The sequence below is a fragment of the Magallana gigas genome, chromosome 1 (assembly GCF_963853765.1).
Source record: "Magallana gigas chromosome 1, xbMagGiga1.1, whole genome shotgun sequence".
Lineage (NCBI taxonomy): Eukaryota > Metazoa > Mollusca > Bivalvia > Ostreida > Ostreidae > Magallana > Magallana gigas.
In genome coordinates this window covers 11,135,904-11,153,110 of record NC_088853.1, presented here as the reverse complement: position 1 = coordinate 11,153,110, position 17,207 = coordinate 11,135,904, and the positions used below count along the sequence as shown (strand labels likewise).

The following is a 17,207-nucleotide window of genomic DNA, read 5'->3' as shown; positions in this document are numbered from 1 at the left end:
GATGGCAGGTATACAGGGGCAGACAGGGGATGTACAGGGGGTGACAGTGAAAACACAGATGGTGACAGGGGAAACAGAGATTTTCTTACGGACAGGGGTTTTAAAGCCAGAAGTGTAAAAATTTCGTAGTGTTTTTTAACGATTATTTGAATTTAAATTGAATTTATTTCTGCACTTCCGAGTATTGTTTAGACACTATTCATTAAAATGATTAACCGTATTGAGTAAGGCAGGATTTTCATCAGAAATTATCATAAAGTTGCGACCTTTGAACTATTCATAAGCCAAGTTGTTCATAAAATATTTTGACTAATGATCAGAATCGACCGGGATTTACAATGATTTGTTCGAACTGCAATCATCGAAGTCAGTTAGTTTTATGTGTCAAGTAATAGCAAGTCACATCGATAGAAGCAGAGGATGATGAATATATATGGGTTATATACAAGAAAACGTCCAACATAGATACATTTTGGGGAGAAATTGCAAATAATCTTTAAATCTTATATATTGTAACAAAATATATGTCGAAATAATCCAAATTCGTGTTTTACCAAAAATTGTAAACAAATGTATATACCTCTTTTTTTTTCTTTTTTTTTTTATAACGGAACCACTGTTTTGCCATTCAATTTTGGTTTTTACCGGTCCCTACGTTGTCTTAAAATACCGATATCAATATCGTTTATTGCTCTGACTTTGAAATTAAAAAATTATACAAATTTTAATTTCAATATTATTGCTTTACACTTAACACTTCAAGGAATATAAAGAGCAAATATAAACATAAACACGTGGTTGCCAATAACCCAACACGCGGTCTTCCGGGGCAGCCAGAGTGACTTCACACTATGCGCTGTAACCCCCCCCCCCTCTCTCCCCCCCCCCCCCCCCCCCAGCACAATGACGTGATAGACTGCCCCGCCCGATGCCAACGAACATCGACTGCAGTTCTATCAGCAAACTCAACATAACCACCTTTGCAAAAATGTAACATGAGCTTATCTCCAAGAGCTCGCAATATAGAGAATAATAATTCTCTCTGACAACAAAATGAGTGTCTTCATCATTAATAGCAAATTAAAGAACAAGGAGGCTGCATAATTAATATGCAGATAGAAAGCATGAAACAACATATTTAGATATTTGTATAACTACATTTAAACTTCATTAGGGTTGGACCTCTGACTAGCAGCAGACCCTGGAACATTCCCAAAATGTGCCCGAAACACCGATTCAGGTGTCAGGTCCTCTTCCGTCGGCACACGTGGTGCCTGGTGGAAATTATATTTTACGCATATATTTTGTTATCCTTAAATGTTAGCTGTTCATTGTTTTTAGAAAATTAATTCAATTTAAAAGATGTCATACTCTCTATTTAAATGGAATTTTTACTCATATAAAAACTCGTGTTTCAATTGATGCATATTTTTATCCCCCCCCCCCCACTTTTCGATGCAAAATCAATACTGATGTTTCAAATACCGTGAAACGCAGACGCCATGCCATTTTTGAAAACAATATCATGAAGTTGAGTGCTATTGACATATATCTATGAAATGACCCACCAGATATTGTGATTTGAAGTGCACAAACAAAGAAAACACAAAAAATATCAAGAAAAGTTAGATTAAGCAAGCCCGTGTGATTTGAAGGATAAAACATTACTTAAAACGTCTACAATTGTTACGGTAATTCCTTGAGACCGACACAGGCTAAAAAATATAGATGAATGATCAAGAGATTGGGTAATTAATGCGGTGTAGATTAAGAGTACGACTCTCCAATGTAGTTGAAAATTGACACCTGAAAGCATCGTACACAGATAAAACATTAGACACTACTAAGGGATAGAACGTTAGTGAAGCTGGTCGACGTGTTAACAATAATGAGTAAATATTTTTAACTTTTGGCAATGTTGAAATCTGCTGATAAATGTGATACTTACTCGTCACATCCGCTCCTTGTAAAAATCGGCAGAGGCTGGGCTGGCACTGACCGATTTTGCAAGCCTATTCTACTTGATTCTTTTCACCGTTAAAATTATTATGTCTAAGTTACAGATTTTGAAACATTATATCTCACAAAAGTCGAAAACAAGAAAATACAAATTGACCGTAAAGCAGTTGAAATCGCAAAATGACTGTTACTGTTTTGTTAGTGCATATTTTTCCATTTATCTTTCAAGCTTTACTTATTTATTGTTATCAGATTTTCATACGAGAGTGTTTTAATAATACAAGTTATATTACGTTACGTTGTATTACGTTTGTTTACAATGACAAAATGGTAGATTTTCGGGTTTACATTTTGTTGATCCGCTTTGTATTTTTGTTAAGCTTTGTCTTCTAAATAACGCTTAATATGTACCAAAAAAAATAGTGTTTATTATAATTATATTTTATTGCTCTTCGTTTTTGGTTTTGAAAAAATCAAAAGAATCGTTAACATGAAAAAACCCTAATTATAATTATAAACAGAATATAACAACATGTTTTAACTATTACTTGAAGCTTTTCTAAATGAAAATATTGTTAATGTTACTGTAAAATGTATTATATTTATGGATGTCATCACACGCATGTTGGTAATATACAATCAACGTCAAGGCGAAACATGGTGTGATGTAAGCAATATCGAAGTGAACGTATTTAAGACAAGATACGTATAATTAGCTTGCTGTTAGCTGGGATATAGTCAAAGATTTGTTCAAGAACAGTTGTCTTACCGTACGTCAACGTTCGGGCAAAGAAAAGCATTGAAAACAAAGAAATTGTAAGGCTGTCATTTCCATCGTTATGAGACTTTTTTCAGTTTAATTTTTTATATCAAGATCCTTACATTTTTTCAAATTCTTCTGGGTTTGCATGTTCATGTAAATAGACTTTCAGTTTATTTTTTTTATTGGACACTTTATGATACATCAAATAAATATCCATGTAAAATATAGTTTTAAGATTGCATATTATTTTTGTTTCCTCAATTCAGCCATGAACGTCTGAAAGTATTTTGAAGAGAGAAACCAAACTTGCGGAAGTTTGTCTTAGCAAGCTATGATAATCAAAATATGTAGCATTCTTCCTATGAGGTTTCGTAACGAAACATTAAAGGGTGCCTACTTTAGATAAAGTCAGCAATTCGCCTTAATGTGCTATCAAACGATGCTACTTATTCACATATAGAGTATAAGTTTCAGATGCAGTATTTTGTCTTTTATCATGAACATCCTTTCTATTCGATGCAATGAACATGAGTCTGAAACATTGGAATTTATTCATAAAACAAATTCAGCTATTATACAAAAATATGTTTCCTAAATTGAATCAATGTTTTAAAATAGATAGCGTCAATGATCTATGAAAGTTAAAGATAATGGGATATTCGATTACGGTATACAAAATTTTCCATATGTGTGATCTTGTTGTTTCCATTCTAAATTACTTCTATCAGCAAATATATTTTTTTAAAGACTTTTATAAAAAGAAAGCAATAATCAGCAAGATGAAATTGATTGAGATATGAAATTGGTCGGTTGAACGCAATCAAATTTTTTGAAGCCTTCCTGCTTTCTTATAAAATTTAATATATATATATATATATATATATATATATATATATATATATATATATATATATATATATATATATATATATATATATATATATATATATATATATATATATATATATATAAATATATATATATATATATATATATATATATATATATATATATATATATATATATGCTAGTATATATATAACAAACGATTTTTATGAAGTTTACACTGGATGAAAAATCAAGTTTCAGCAAAACTGAAACTATATGGAAACCTTGCTGAAACTTGAAGTTGAAGTTTCATGTATAGTTTCCGCAATGCGGAAACCATTATATCGATTCAGCAAGTATCCGTTAGGTTTCAGTCAGCAGAAACTTTAGTATAAGATTCCTGATGGTTTCCGCAATGCGGAAACTAAATGTGAATCATGTGAATAGTTGTGTAAGTTATTATGGAAATATCAATCAGTTTCAGAACATTTCCGCTAGGTTTCAGTATGCTGAAACTTTAAGTTAAGAGTCCTGATGGTTTCCGCAATGCGGAAACTAAATTTGAATCATGTGAAAAGTTGTGTAAATTATTATGGAAATATCAATCAGTTTCAGAACATTTCCGCTAAGTTTCAGTATGCTGAAACTTTAAGTTAAGATTCCAAATGGTTTACGCATTGCTGAAACTATTACTAAAATTGATTTGAGTTTAATAGTGATATCATTTATTTTCAACAGGTTTAAGTTTAATTCTAGACTAATGATAATGAATCCGTACATACTAAAATGTATAGTAAGGTTTCAGCGTGACTGAAACTATATGTATACATGTAACTATCTTCAAATGTGGCAAATAAGGCGATTAAGAACCTTACTATATAAGTAATTAATTGAATTTTAAAAGAAAAACTGATGTCTGATCTTGTTTAATGCATATGATGAAATCATTAATTATAGGTACTCGGGCACGTGTATACATGTGTATACATTCTTTGTCCAGGTGACCTCCTCTGTGATTTGCCTGTATATTCTGTGTGGATTGCAGGGTTTTTTCTGTCAGGAGTGAACAAAAGACTGTTACATAACATATACACAGTACGAAGCGTGAGTTTATAACTGGAGCCCGGCGGGAATTTTTTTTCAATTTGTGTGTACCTGAGTTAGTAAAACTGATAAGTAAATTATAATTATTTAGTAAAATAAATTAATATACCTATTTTGTAAGACTCCTTCTTAAATCATTTAGTTATCATTTGAATGAACCTTGAGGTACATTAACTAATTAAGCAAACAAATTAAGGTAAAGTCGTTGTAAATTTTTACAAATCGTACCAAATATTCGTACAACCTGAAGTTTAGAGCTAATTCATTTCTTTTTTAATACATGTACCACGCCAACACATGTACACAGGAATTTTTTTTAAAAATTCTACAGTTGATAATAACAAGTAAAACCCACTTGGAGTTTGAGTCTAATATAATAATTGTATAATTATTTACATGCATTTCAGACTTTACTGCATGTATGACTGTATCATGATTCACTGGCGTCGGAAGCAAATTGAAAGCGGGGGGGGGGGGGGGGGGGGGGCTAGACTAATCCTCAGAAATATTGAGGAAATACCCTAAAAAACCCTAATTCCCAAAATCATGGAAATCCTAATCCGTGGGGGGAGGTGGAGGGGTATACCTATACTATATACTTCCGAAAATATATTTCCCTACCCAAATTTTTCCCCCCAAAATCATGAAATTTCTAACTCGAGTCGGGGGGGGGGGGGGGGCTAGTATGCCTATTACTCCAACTTCTCAATCTTTCAAGGTAAATTTAGGAACAATTACATTTCCGGCGAGAAAAAGTGGGGGGGGGGGGGGCTATAGTCTAACTTTGCACTAAGCCCCCCCCCCCCCCCCCCCCCCCCCCCCGGTTCGACGCCTATGTGATTCGTGCATTTCTATACTTTGTATTTTCTTTCTGTACTGTAAACACAGATATTGATACATGTTTATGAAACATGCACATGTTTCTGTTATAAGATATAATAAGCATTATTTATAATTTTACTGAAGTTATACGTTATATTACAAAATCAGTTTAAAATCCAGCACTAGCCATGTGGTGCACGTGATTTTAATCCCATTTTTAAAATTTGATTATACATTCGTATACATTTGATGTAGAAAGTATACCAAATAATTAAGATTATATTTTGTTTATATATCAGTCCGACGTGTACGTCTTACTTCCCGGCTTGTTTAACGCGTTTGTATTTTAATTTCGTAAGTATTCTTAACGTACTGTTCATCGCATGACCAATAAGTGCACATGTGTAACTGTAAAATAATTGCCATCAATTCATCGTAGTTGTAAATTCACCGTACGGGTAAACGCTGTTAACCGGACCCCGTTAATTGATCGGCATCTAATTATATTTGTGATTTCTGTGTGTTCATGCAGAACCTGCTCTGTGATGAACATAATATTTTCACACCTCTATAATTTGAATAAGAATATGATCGTGCTTAGAATCGCGGTGAAAATTGGACAAGTCAAGACTAACTTGTCAGTAAACTATATATGGCTCTATCATATTTAGTTTGGCAAAATCATCAGTACATGAAAATACAATATAGTTAAAGACAAAATCTGATACATATGTCTCATTAAAACTTGTTTAATTTCATTAGACATTTGTAAACAAACGGTCGGCCATTTATTTTTTTTGGTTAATCACGTGTTACAAATACAATAGTGTAACAAACACACGCCAATACTTTGTCGTATTTAACCAGGAAATACTGACTCCGACAATTCTTATTTAAAATAAATATACATGTAAAAGTATACTATTCGGTAAAAAATGATAATTTTGATTAAACATTATTCATTTTAAACTATCCCAAGATGCACTTTTCCAAGATTTAGCGGGTTCTGATTGGTCAGTATTGGCGCACTTTATGATTCCGAGCGAAGGTTACAATGGACAAGAAGGTGCTGTTGTAAAATGGAGAACTGAGAAGCATTAATAGCCTCTACAATAAGGAGATAATGCAGGAACGAAGAACTCATGTCAAGGTAACTTAATTCACAATATAGATACTCCCAATAACATTTTCAAGGCTATAATTTATCTCTCATTTGTAAACGAGATCTCGCGCCATCAAATCAAGATGGCGTCATTTTTTCAAACTTGGTTTGGCGTTTTAATTTTTATTACCGTATCTCTTTCAAATATACGTTATGACCAAGTTAACCATTAACCAACTTTATATGCATGATAATCAAGATTATCCAGGGTATACACATACATAATTATATAAACGTCCCTAATATATGAATGCTTGGTTGGTAAACAAGACGAACAATGAATCTTTCGCACATTATACAATTTACAAACTCTAAATGTAACGACAAAAATTTATTAATTAAATCCGGAAAATGAAATCTTTCACGTTTTTCTTTTTCAGCATTGACAGCATACAAAGTCAATGTTTCCGGTGATTAGTTGCATCCTCTGTTTGGTGATTCGGGTGAATGTTTTGACCAGCTGGACGATGTGAACGCAAGGTATTGGTTTGAAATTGATTATTTTCACCATTAACTTATACATGTGTTGGATGTTTATAATTTACTGTAGTAATTTTTGGGAAATCCAGGTCTAAGTTCTTGAAAAGGAGGTTGATGGGGGGGGGGGGGTGAAACACACTTATTGTTGATAAGTTTTTCCATTGTTCAACAAACAATAATTGAATCAAAATGAAAATAACATAGCTTCAAACATAAAATGAAACATTTTAGACCAGATACTACTGTAGTCATTATATGACATAGTTTAAACAGCAACTGGCATCTGCATAGTAGCTTCTGTATTCAGAATTTTATTCAGAATGCTTTTATTACATGTTAGGCTGAATGACTTATGTTTATTGCTTAAAAATCTAAATGAAACTTTATTATTCATGTTTAAGATAAATAAAACAGACATAAAGTACAGCCCAGTGAAAGGAACAAGTTCATCGCAAGAAGAAGAATTTTAATGCTACCACTGTCCAGAACTACTAAGTCTGCTGTAGCCATGATGTGATCATATGAGTGCTTCATCGGTCTGGACAATGCTCGAAAGTCCCCAAAAAAGGCCTATTTCCATAAACTACGACTCGGGTTACATCAACAACAGCCAAGGACACTCCTTATTGATTCGAATGGACACATCTCTACGACCCGACTAAACCTCTGCAGAACAAGACTTTTTAACTGTAAAGTATTCTCATTTCAAAAAACCTATAAACTATAAAAGTACTTTTTTTATATGATCAAATACCAGTATATTACAATGTCTGTCTGTAAGCTAGAATCTTAGAAAATCACATGGTTTTGACTTATTAAATGATTGATTAGACCTTGCAGATATTAACTTTCATTTTCTTAAATAATTTGTTATATTTGCAAATATTGCATAAAATATTAGACTCCATGTAACATATATCCTCACACCTGCAAGTTGATAAGTGTTAACTACTTTTTTTTCCATTTTCTTTGTTTAAACATTTATTGATAACTTAGTTTTTATTTGCAGTAATATATGAAAAATTAAGAAACCAATCTTAAATGTAAAAACACTGCATTAGGAGATGAATGCATGGGTCATAGAAATGATAAAATACACCAAACAATATTCAATTATGTCGTATATGAAAATATATAAAGACAACATATACCCCATGTATTACAATTTTTATATAACAAAATAACTTGGATGGAAAGTTGTTTCCATGTGGGTTTTATTCTAATCTGTGTTATGTAACTAATATATAATTGGAATTAGCTTTTATATCATAAGTAAAATGCTGGTATTGATGAGAATTGTAAGGTGAATGATCTGTGTGATACTTTGTATTTTATACATTCATGCTACAAAAAGCAAGTACATGTACATGTAGTAATACTTGTCATATATAAACAATGTATATTTTACTTCATGTCTTGGATTTAAAAATATTAATGTAGGTAAAGTAGTGAAATGTAGGAAGGTAAACCATGTGTAAAGAAGAATATTCATCAGGAATGAAGTGTGTTGCAATCAGCATAATTAATTAAATGTGTATATCATATTTTTGCACACGATTTGACAGACTGCTCCATTGTTAGCTTTTTATTGGCTAACAAGCTTTTCATATCCCCCTCTGGGTCATCTATTAAATACTGACAGGCTTATGATATTAAAATCTGATCAGTTGGTACATCATGGGTGGAAATGAAAAGTTCACTTTGGACTTAATGGATTATCAAAAAAATGATATCAAATCCTGTTCTATTGTAAAACATTAGATTATATTACTAACAAAGAAAAGGTTTATCCCAACTTGTAAGTGGGTCACTTTGACCTCATTTTGGAATTTATTGACATATTCAAATCAAATCTGGGTCATACCTCTATAGTCAACTACTATCTTGTAGTGTATTTTTTTTTTTTTAAAGATGGATACTTTAGACTTTTGAAAAATATTTTATGGTGTACATATTCATTGTAGTTCAAAACAAATTGAGACAAGTGTATCATGTTCATGTAACAGTGAAGTTTTCTTTGTTTATTCATGTAAGTGCAGTTATTTTGTAAATTGCATTCATATTTTTTAAAAAGTAAGATCTTTGTTGCATTTTTAAAGGGAGATCTGATAGGCATTTAATCGAGATGAAAAAAAATACAAATGTAAAGATTTCTATGGGAGTTTTTTTTCTTGTGCAATTTTATCATTTTTTAAATAAAAGTCCCTAATAAGGGAATTGCCATATGGATGTTTCTCCATTATTGTATCTTGACTGTATTTTATTTATTATTGGAAACAATTTCAGATTTTTGAACAAAATAAATTTGGAACTGTTTGAAATTGTTTTGTTTTTACATAAAGTAGAAACCTTGCTCAGCTTTTGTGAAAGCAAAAATATAAAAAGTTTCAGTAAGTTTCAGTTGCGGAAACCCTTTGTAAACAATATGTTTCCCAATTGTATATGGAGGTTGAAACTATGCAGAAACTTCAAGTTTCAGTAAGTTTCCGTCGCGGAAACCATTTGTAAACAATATGTATCCCAAACGTATATGGAGATTGAAACTATGCAGAAACTTCAAGTTTCAGTAAGTTTCCGTTGCGGAAACCATTTGGATTCATGGACAGCCTAAGTTTCAGCACTGCGGAAACTTAATGAAACTTGAAGTTTCCGTGCTGAAACCTGTCGGAAACTTAAAGTAACCTTAAGTTTCCGCAGAGTTTCCAAAGGGTTTCCGCAGCGCTGAAACCAGATATTTCATCCAGTGTTAGAATATGTTTATATTATCGTTATAAAACAGGCACTGTCTCTGGTCTAAAATAATATTTAAACGGTGTGACCGTTGCACAGAGCGCAGATTTAACACAGTGCAGTTTGATCTTTGTATAACAAAATCTATTTGAAACGCACACGATAGGATCCGCCTGGTTGCCTACTCGATCAAATCATTCGTCAAAGTTAAACTAAATGCCGTGTGCTCAGTCTACATTATAAGTTTTGTCTCTGGAAAAAGCTGAAGAGAGTTACGTGATTCTGATTTTTTTTTTTTATGTTTTCCCTTATTGTTCATGAATTTCATTTAAATGAATGCCACTGTTATAAAACTGAATACTTTATTCAGTATCTAAAGATCGGCTCCTTGATGTTAATGTTTTTACTTTTCCATCTGAGAATTTGATAATTCTCATTCTCATCATACATAAAACAAGTCGTGTTTCTTGATTGAAGCACTACTGAAACTTTTCTGGTTTCCTTTTTAATATCTTTTAATTCAAATTACCTTTTGATAAAACACTGGAACTTTTAAGCGAGTTTAGGGACAATAAACATCGATAAGTACCCGTAAATCAATGACCGAAATAACTTTTAAAAAACAACAGGGCTGCCAATTTGGCGGCGCCAAGGGCTGGAAGAATTTTTTTAGCCTTAGTACCCATGTTCAACTTTCATTTTTCACTGAATTTCTTACATAATAACAAGTTACCATTAATCCTCGCATCACGAGGCGGGCTTAAGCTTAGCCTGCCTCTCGCTACGCTTTGTATTTCATGCAATGTGCAATTAATTGGACAATAACAAAAAAAATAAAAATTCTTTTGGGTGAGTACTTTTATTACATACGACCTTAAAAAAAAAAGCATGATAAAATAAGTAAAAAAACTGGGTCATTTATTTACAAGGTATAGAATGTGGTCGACATAAAAATGAAGTAGTATGTCCTTCATCTGTACTGAGTAAGACAATTAGTCACTAATCTAGTTCAACTTGTGGTCCTGAAGGTAATAATTACAATTTCTAAAAGAAACCGAGAGAACATATAAGCATTTTTAAGAGATAAATATTCATTTATCGTTAGTTAAACTATGTGCCTAAAAATAAACATGCAAAACAAAAACCTCAGTTAAAGTAAAATACAAAGATTATCAAATAAAAATAATATCTAAAATAAGCATATTTAAAAATTTCCAGTTTTGAGAAAAAAAAAAAAACAGCGTTTATTTTATCTACAAATAAGCGCCGTATATGATACATGATCTAAACAATTTGTGTAAGTTTGTTTCTGTTTGTATTTGGTTTTGTTTTGTTCATTTGTTTTGTTTGTTTGTTTGTTTGTTTTTTTTTTGTTTTTTTTTGGGGGGGGTTGTGTTTTTGTTTTTGTTTTGCTTGTATGTTTTTTTTTTTTTTTTTTTTTTAAAGGGAGGGGGTTATTGGCGATGTACAGGCATTAGTTTGGCTTAATCTATTGATCTTGTGTATATTTCATTGATTTAAAACGTTTAGATAGTTTAGAGTTAATCCATGTAAAATTTTGAAAACAAGAAATAATGTCTTGTACCAAAATATTTTGCCAGTGGCATTCCATTCAGTTGCTGAAGCAATTCTGATGTAGAGGTATACACTGTTTGTAATGTTTGTTAAGAAATATTCCCACAATTTTTAGACACATGTTCCATACCAATAACCGTACATTATGTTTTCTGAGGATTAAATGTTAGCCTACTAATGTTCATTTATTAAGTAATATTCATCGGATCTTTATGTAATATAAATTTAATCAATTACTTTTAATACTTTGAATACCTTAAATTTATAATTTACATTGAATTTAATGATTTAAAATATAGCACTTCGTACCATTAAAAGAAAATTATAGTACTCTTTTTGACCTAATACCAAGGATTTGCTACAATTGTGGTATATCATACAATGTATACAATTTTAAATAGAGTAAATTAAGTAATTACAGTTTTGAGCATATGTATGTTAATATTAGTATATCAAAGATACAGACGCAATATTGCTAAAGAAAATTGAATTACCGTATATCAGGGGTTTCATGTTTTTTTTCGCGATTCGGAACCAAGAACGGTATATAAGATTTACGCGAATCAAATTTTCACGATTTTAAAGTCATAGTGAAAATATAATTCAAGATTGTTTAAACCTGTGAAGTAAGAAGGTAATCGTATTTGAATTCCTGTTCTTTATAATGAAATAGTTGGACAATTAAACACGATTTCCTTAATGTTAAATGATTACCAATTATTATTTTCAGAGACGCAAACAGTCATAAATAAATAGATCATGTACCGTTACATATACCAGTAGCTCAGGTATAATTAGACTGGTTTACAGAAATGAAGTGACCGTTTTAATAAGCTTGTCACTTGATTATTAAATATACTACGATGCTTACATTCCTGTTATCTGGCGCTTGTCTTCATATCTCGCAATTTCTACCTCTAAACTTACTGAACACAGTTCATTGTACTTTTACATACCTGATTACTTCATAAAGAAAGAGAGAACTTTTATATAATACTATAAGAACAACACTTTGCATCAAATTTACGCTGATATATTTTTCGGGATTCGAAAATCGTCGCGAACAAAGCGAAAATTGGATACACACGGAAAAAAACTGATATACGGTACTATGATTATCATAATAATACACAAAATGCTATCTATTATTTTCAGAATACATATAATATTTATGTGTATATTTTGGTGCTAAAAGAAAATCTTAAGAGTTAAATTGTAATATATAACAATCAGTACTGAAATCTTAAAAAACGGAACACAAGAGATCCATTTTCAACCACTCTTTTCTTAATTTGTTGTGGCTGTTACACAAGTAAATACAATCAAGTGTTTGCATATACATTTTCTTCTTTCATTGTTGATCTACACTCGGTGTCCTCTGGTTCTGATTTTATATAGTCAGCGACAATCTGACAGCATCGCAAGTACTCGTTCTGAAACAACCAGAAAATGAATCAACACTAAAATCATCTTACATGTACAATAAATATATATTTACCCCGTATATATATATATATATATATATATATATATATATATATATATATATATATATATATATATATATATATATAAGCACAGTTAAGGTTAATTTACATTAAAAAGAAATAAAACAACTAGTGTACTAATTGTTCTCGAACAATTAGAGGTCTTTCCACCTTATTGTTTTTTATGTTTGAAATAAGATTGCTTTAATAGAATAAAGTATCTTTTCTGCGTTACTTCATAAAAAAGTGTCAAACGATTAAGTTTGCATTTTTGCTTGACCTTGACCTTTGACCTTTATGTCATTTTGATCTGACAAGGTAGACGCTTCAATACGAAGTGGTCCGATGTATCTATGATTATTGATTCAGAAATTATTTGTGTTTTTAATGAATGTTTGAAACTTTCAGGGGCAATAACTGCTAAAAAGGGACTTTGGACCCTTTCGGTATGAATAAATTGAAGGAGTGTCTAAGTGTACTGAATACATTAGTAAACGTTTCAAGTCTCTATCTCTAACGGTTAATGAGGAGTAGCGATAACAAGCATTTTGTACAATAGGGGCAATAACTCTATAATTGTTACATGGCAAGGGTCAATGGGTTACATTTTGAAATGTCTTATGATGTCCTTTTAAATACATTAAAAAAAGTTTTTCTCTGCCACCCTAAACAAAAGAGATCTAAAAACTTATTAATTTAGAGATTTCCAAATGACCTTGACCTTTGACCTTTATGTTATTTTGTTCGGATAAGGTAGATGCTTCCATCCCAAGTGGTCCGAAAATTCTATGATAAGTAATAAAAACGTATGAAGTGATTTTATGGAAATGTAAATACTTTCAGGGGCAATAACTTCTAGATGGGGACCTCAGATCCTTTCGGTATGAGTAGATTGAAGAACCCTCTAAGTGTAATGAAGACATTGGTAAAAGTTCCAAGTCTCTATCTCTTATGGTTTCAGAGGAGTAGCGATAACAAGCTTTTCGTACACAAGGACAATAACTTTATAAGTTCTGGGAGTTATCAAGCAAAGGGTCATTTGGTACCATAACTTTTAATAACTTTGTATTTATTCAAAGGTATGAGCCGAGGGGCTATATTTTAAAATGTTTTAAGATGTCCTTATACATCCATGAAAAAGTTTTTCTCTACCACTCTTAACAAAAGAGATCTAAAAACTCATGAATTAACAGATTTCTAATTGACCTTGACCTTTGACCTTTATGTTATTTTGTTCGGCCAATGTAGACGCTTCCATCCCAAGTGGTCTCTATGATAAATAATAAAAAAGTAGGAAGTGATTCTATGGAAATTCAAATACTTCCAGGGGCAATAACTGATAGAAGGGGGTCTCGGATCCTTTCGGTATTAGTAGATTGAAGAACCCTCTAAGTGTAATGAAGACATTGGTAAAAGTTCCAAGTCTCTATCTCTTATGGTTTCAGAGGAGTAGCGATAACAAGCTTTTCGTACACAAGGGCAATAACTTTATAAGTTCTGGGAGTTATCAAGCAAAGGGTCATTTGGTACCATAACTTTTAATGGCCAATAACATAAAGAAAAAATTGTTTCAATAGCTCTTGAAATAAAAAAGCTGTCCCTGGAAAAAAAGAGAAGAAAAAAAATAAAAAAACTTAAGAAATACAAAAGGTCTTTCACCTGAAAGGTGGAAAGACCTAAAAACATAAGAAATACAAAAGGTCTTTCACCTGAAAGGTGGAAAGACCTAATAAAATAAATGTTGTATGTAAATACACCCATTAGCGGTACCGTTGTAATATAGACATGCAACATCGATACAAAGATCTATTTTTTACATACGTTGACGGTCTGTTTAAAAGTCAATACCATATGACAATTTCGTACTTCTTTGCTGTGTACTAGCAAGTAAGACCTCATTTTTATTACAGATGATAAGATATTACTTATTTTCCACTGAAAATACACTTTAAGTAACACTTCAAATGGTTCATATTGAACATTAAATGCTATAAATTACAAAAACGTATATATATATATAGGATGTAAATAGGTTAGAGTTCAAGATTACACTAACTTTTCAAAAAGTTTTTAGCATTTATATAAATTTTATCAATTTAATATTTAAAAAAAAATAACATCTACATTTAAACTGGTGCGAATTAGCTTATCTAAAATTTAGTTTCTTTCGAATGTTTCTGTTGCTTTTTATGTTGAATTCATACTTTATGATCAACATATTAAAAGTTATGGTGTTCCCCACTCTTTCTCCACCCCCTTTCATCCCCCACCCCCCACCCCCAATTCATAGGTGATAAAAGCAAGTTTTCGAGATTGTTTGTGCATATATATGTCTGTCTGTCGGTGTATACACTTGTTTGTACATGTGCTTTTTATCTTCGGTATGTGACTGTGTCTATATTATACTTATATTCTAAATCTCAAATGAAGTGAATATGTGATGTCTATGCACTGTCAACTAAACATATAAGAAGATGTGAATAATCTGTACATGAAAGTTTGAAAAAAAAAAGAAAAAATTATACCACATCAGAAATCATTTCCGGACGTCGACTCTGTAGCTGTCTGACAATGGTGAACATGTCCACCTCCTGATCCTGTTGTAGTTGTTGTATGGCGTTATACACAGCACAAAACTCCCCACATCTGGACGCACCATCCCTGAAGAAAACAAACAAAAGTGTTTTGAATTTGTTAATTTTTTCATATTTGTGTATATTCCTTACATGTAGAAGAATAAAAAAATTAAATAAGAGTAGAAAGCAAAAATTAAGTTATTTGTATTAAAACCAATTTAAACTTTTCATTTTACTAAAGGTTTAGTTTTTCAACATTCACGATTACAAGAACTTTATTTGTATTCAGCTTAAAACTTTGATTTTACACTGATCGTTTTTCCTAAAGAGAGACTTTGTTATTTAGACTACTGTTCCTCCTAACTTTAAATGTTTTGCTATAGTACAGCTATTGATAAAACTGATATAAAAAAGTGACATATTTCTTCTTTGATCACATAAACACCTTTATAATTGATGAAATATCTTCAAATCATATTCCTCAAAATTTAAAAAAGTTATTTAATACGTATATTATATAATAAATGATTCTTTTTAATCGTATCAAAATATGCTGGTGAGCTCCTTGGAACATCAGTAGTAAGCTCATAGAATTAAACATTTAACGCAATACAAATCGCTTTTGTTCGCACTAAGACGTAAGATCGACCTGGTTTAATTTTTTCTTTAAAGTTTGTCACGTTTTAAATCTGTACTTAAATGATTTTACTGATCGTATGATGTACTGATGACGTTCAAAGAAATCGGAGAATAATGACCTTTGATATCGGCCATAACTCTATTAGAATTTAAGTTACAAAGCATTTAAGCGGTTTTTGTCATAGTTTTGATGCCTGAAGTGGATAAGAACATGTTTGATATGTTTATAAAATGTCTTTATTGTCTATTTAGGTGTGTATTCATTCCATGTGAACATAGTTTTATGAAATCATTCATTCATAAACGGAGTCGAATATTATTTATTATTGAAATATTAAATATCAAAAATAATATTGCTATTATCAAGATGGCATTAGACAAGGCTAGTACAATTTTTGAAACATGGGGAACAAAAAACATGATGCCACTATATATATATATATATATATATATATATATATATATATATATATATATATATATATATATATATATGCATTGAGTACCTGGATAAAACGACTAGTTTGTTATTTTGGTCGACATGGTCCCTCGATCGTACACTTCCGATGGTGTACAGTAACACGTGTGGTAGGTTTTCATTCCAAGCTTTTATTTCGTACATTGAAATTTTGCGCCAACTGTCATTCTTTAAAAAACAGATGTAATCAAATTAGTAAATATTGCACGAGTGTATTATGTTTTATGAATCAAAATATCAGTGACAAATAAAGTATGACATAAATAAGATAAAAAGAATTGTTTACACAACAATACGAGCAGCTAGTCATATATTATGTCTTCATAGCTGTTCATGTTGAACAATTAAAGACAGTGCAAATTTTACACGGTTTTTTAGCAAGAGTACTTTTTTAAATATTTAGTATAATTTTATTAAATTGAACAATCAGAAGCATTTCGTTATTATTGAATTTGTGACGTTACAAATAAGGAGCGGAAGACAACTTTCTTTGTAAAAATATGAATATGGGATTGGTAACAATGGTCATGAGACTTAGAAACTCAATGAAATTGTATTCTTTTTATCACATAAAATACTATTAAGATTCGTTCTAAACTTTTCA

At 31.2% G+C, this 17,207-nt stretch overlaps 1 protein-coding gene and 1 long non-coding RNA gene across 4 annotated transcripts in view; one reads left to right on the top strand and one right to left on the bottom strand.

Moving 5' to 3' along the window:
• The window catches only part of LOC105332267 (receptor-type tyrosine-protein phosphatase alpha), a 73,868-nt gene that overhangs the window by 42,864 nt on the left and 13,797 nt on the right, over positions 1 to 17,207 (bottom strand). For 2 of the 3 annotated variants that reach the window (XM_066082629.1, XM_066082641.1), the window contains exon 21: positions 16,632 to 16,771. In XM_066082629.1, the coding sequence (XP_065938701.1) occupies positions 16,632 to 16,771 (140 nt within the window). Of the gene's footprint in view, positions 1 to 10,745; positions 12,857 to 15,435; positions 15,572 to 16,631; positions 16,772 to 17,207 lie in introns of those variants that run through there. The other variant, XM_066082637.1, reaches the window with a different exon arrangement.
• LOC136274887 (uncharacterized) lies at positions 6,328 to 8,525 on the top strand. Its single transcript, XR_010713340.1, has 3 exons — positions 6,328 to 6,626; positions 7,019 to 7,118; positions 7,520 to 8,525. It is a non-coding gene; the product is annotated as an uncharacterized lncRNA (long non-coding RNA).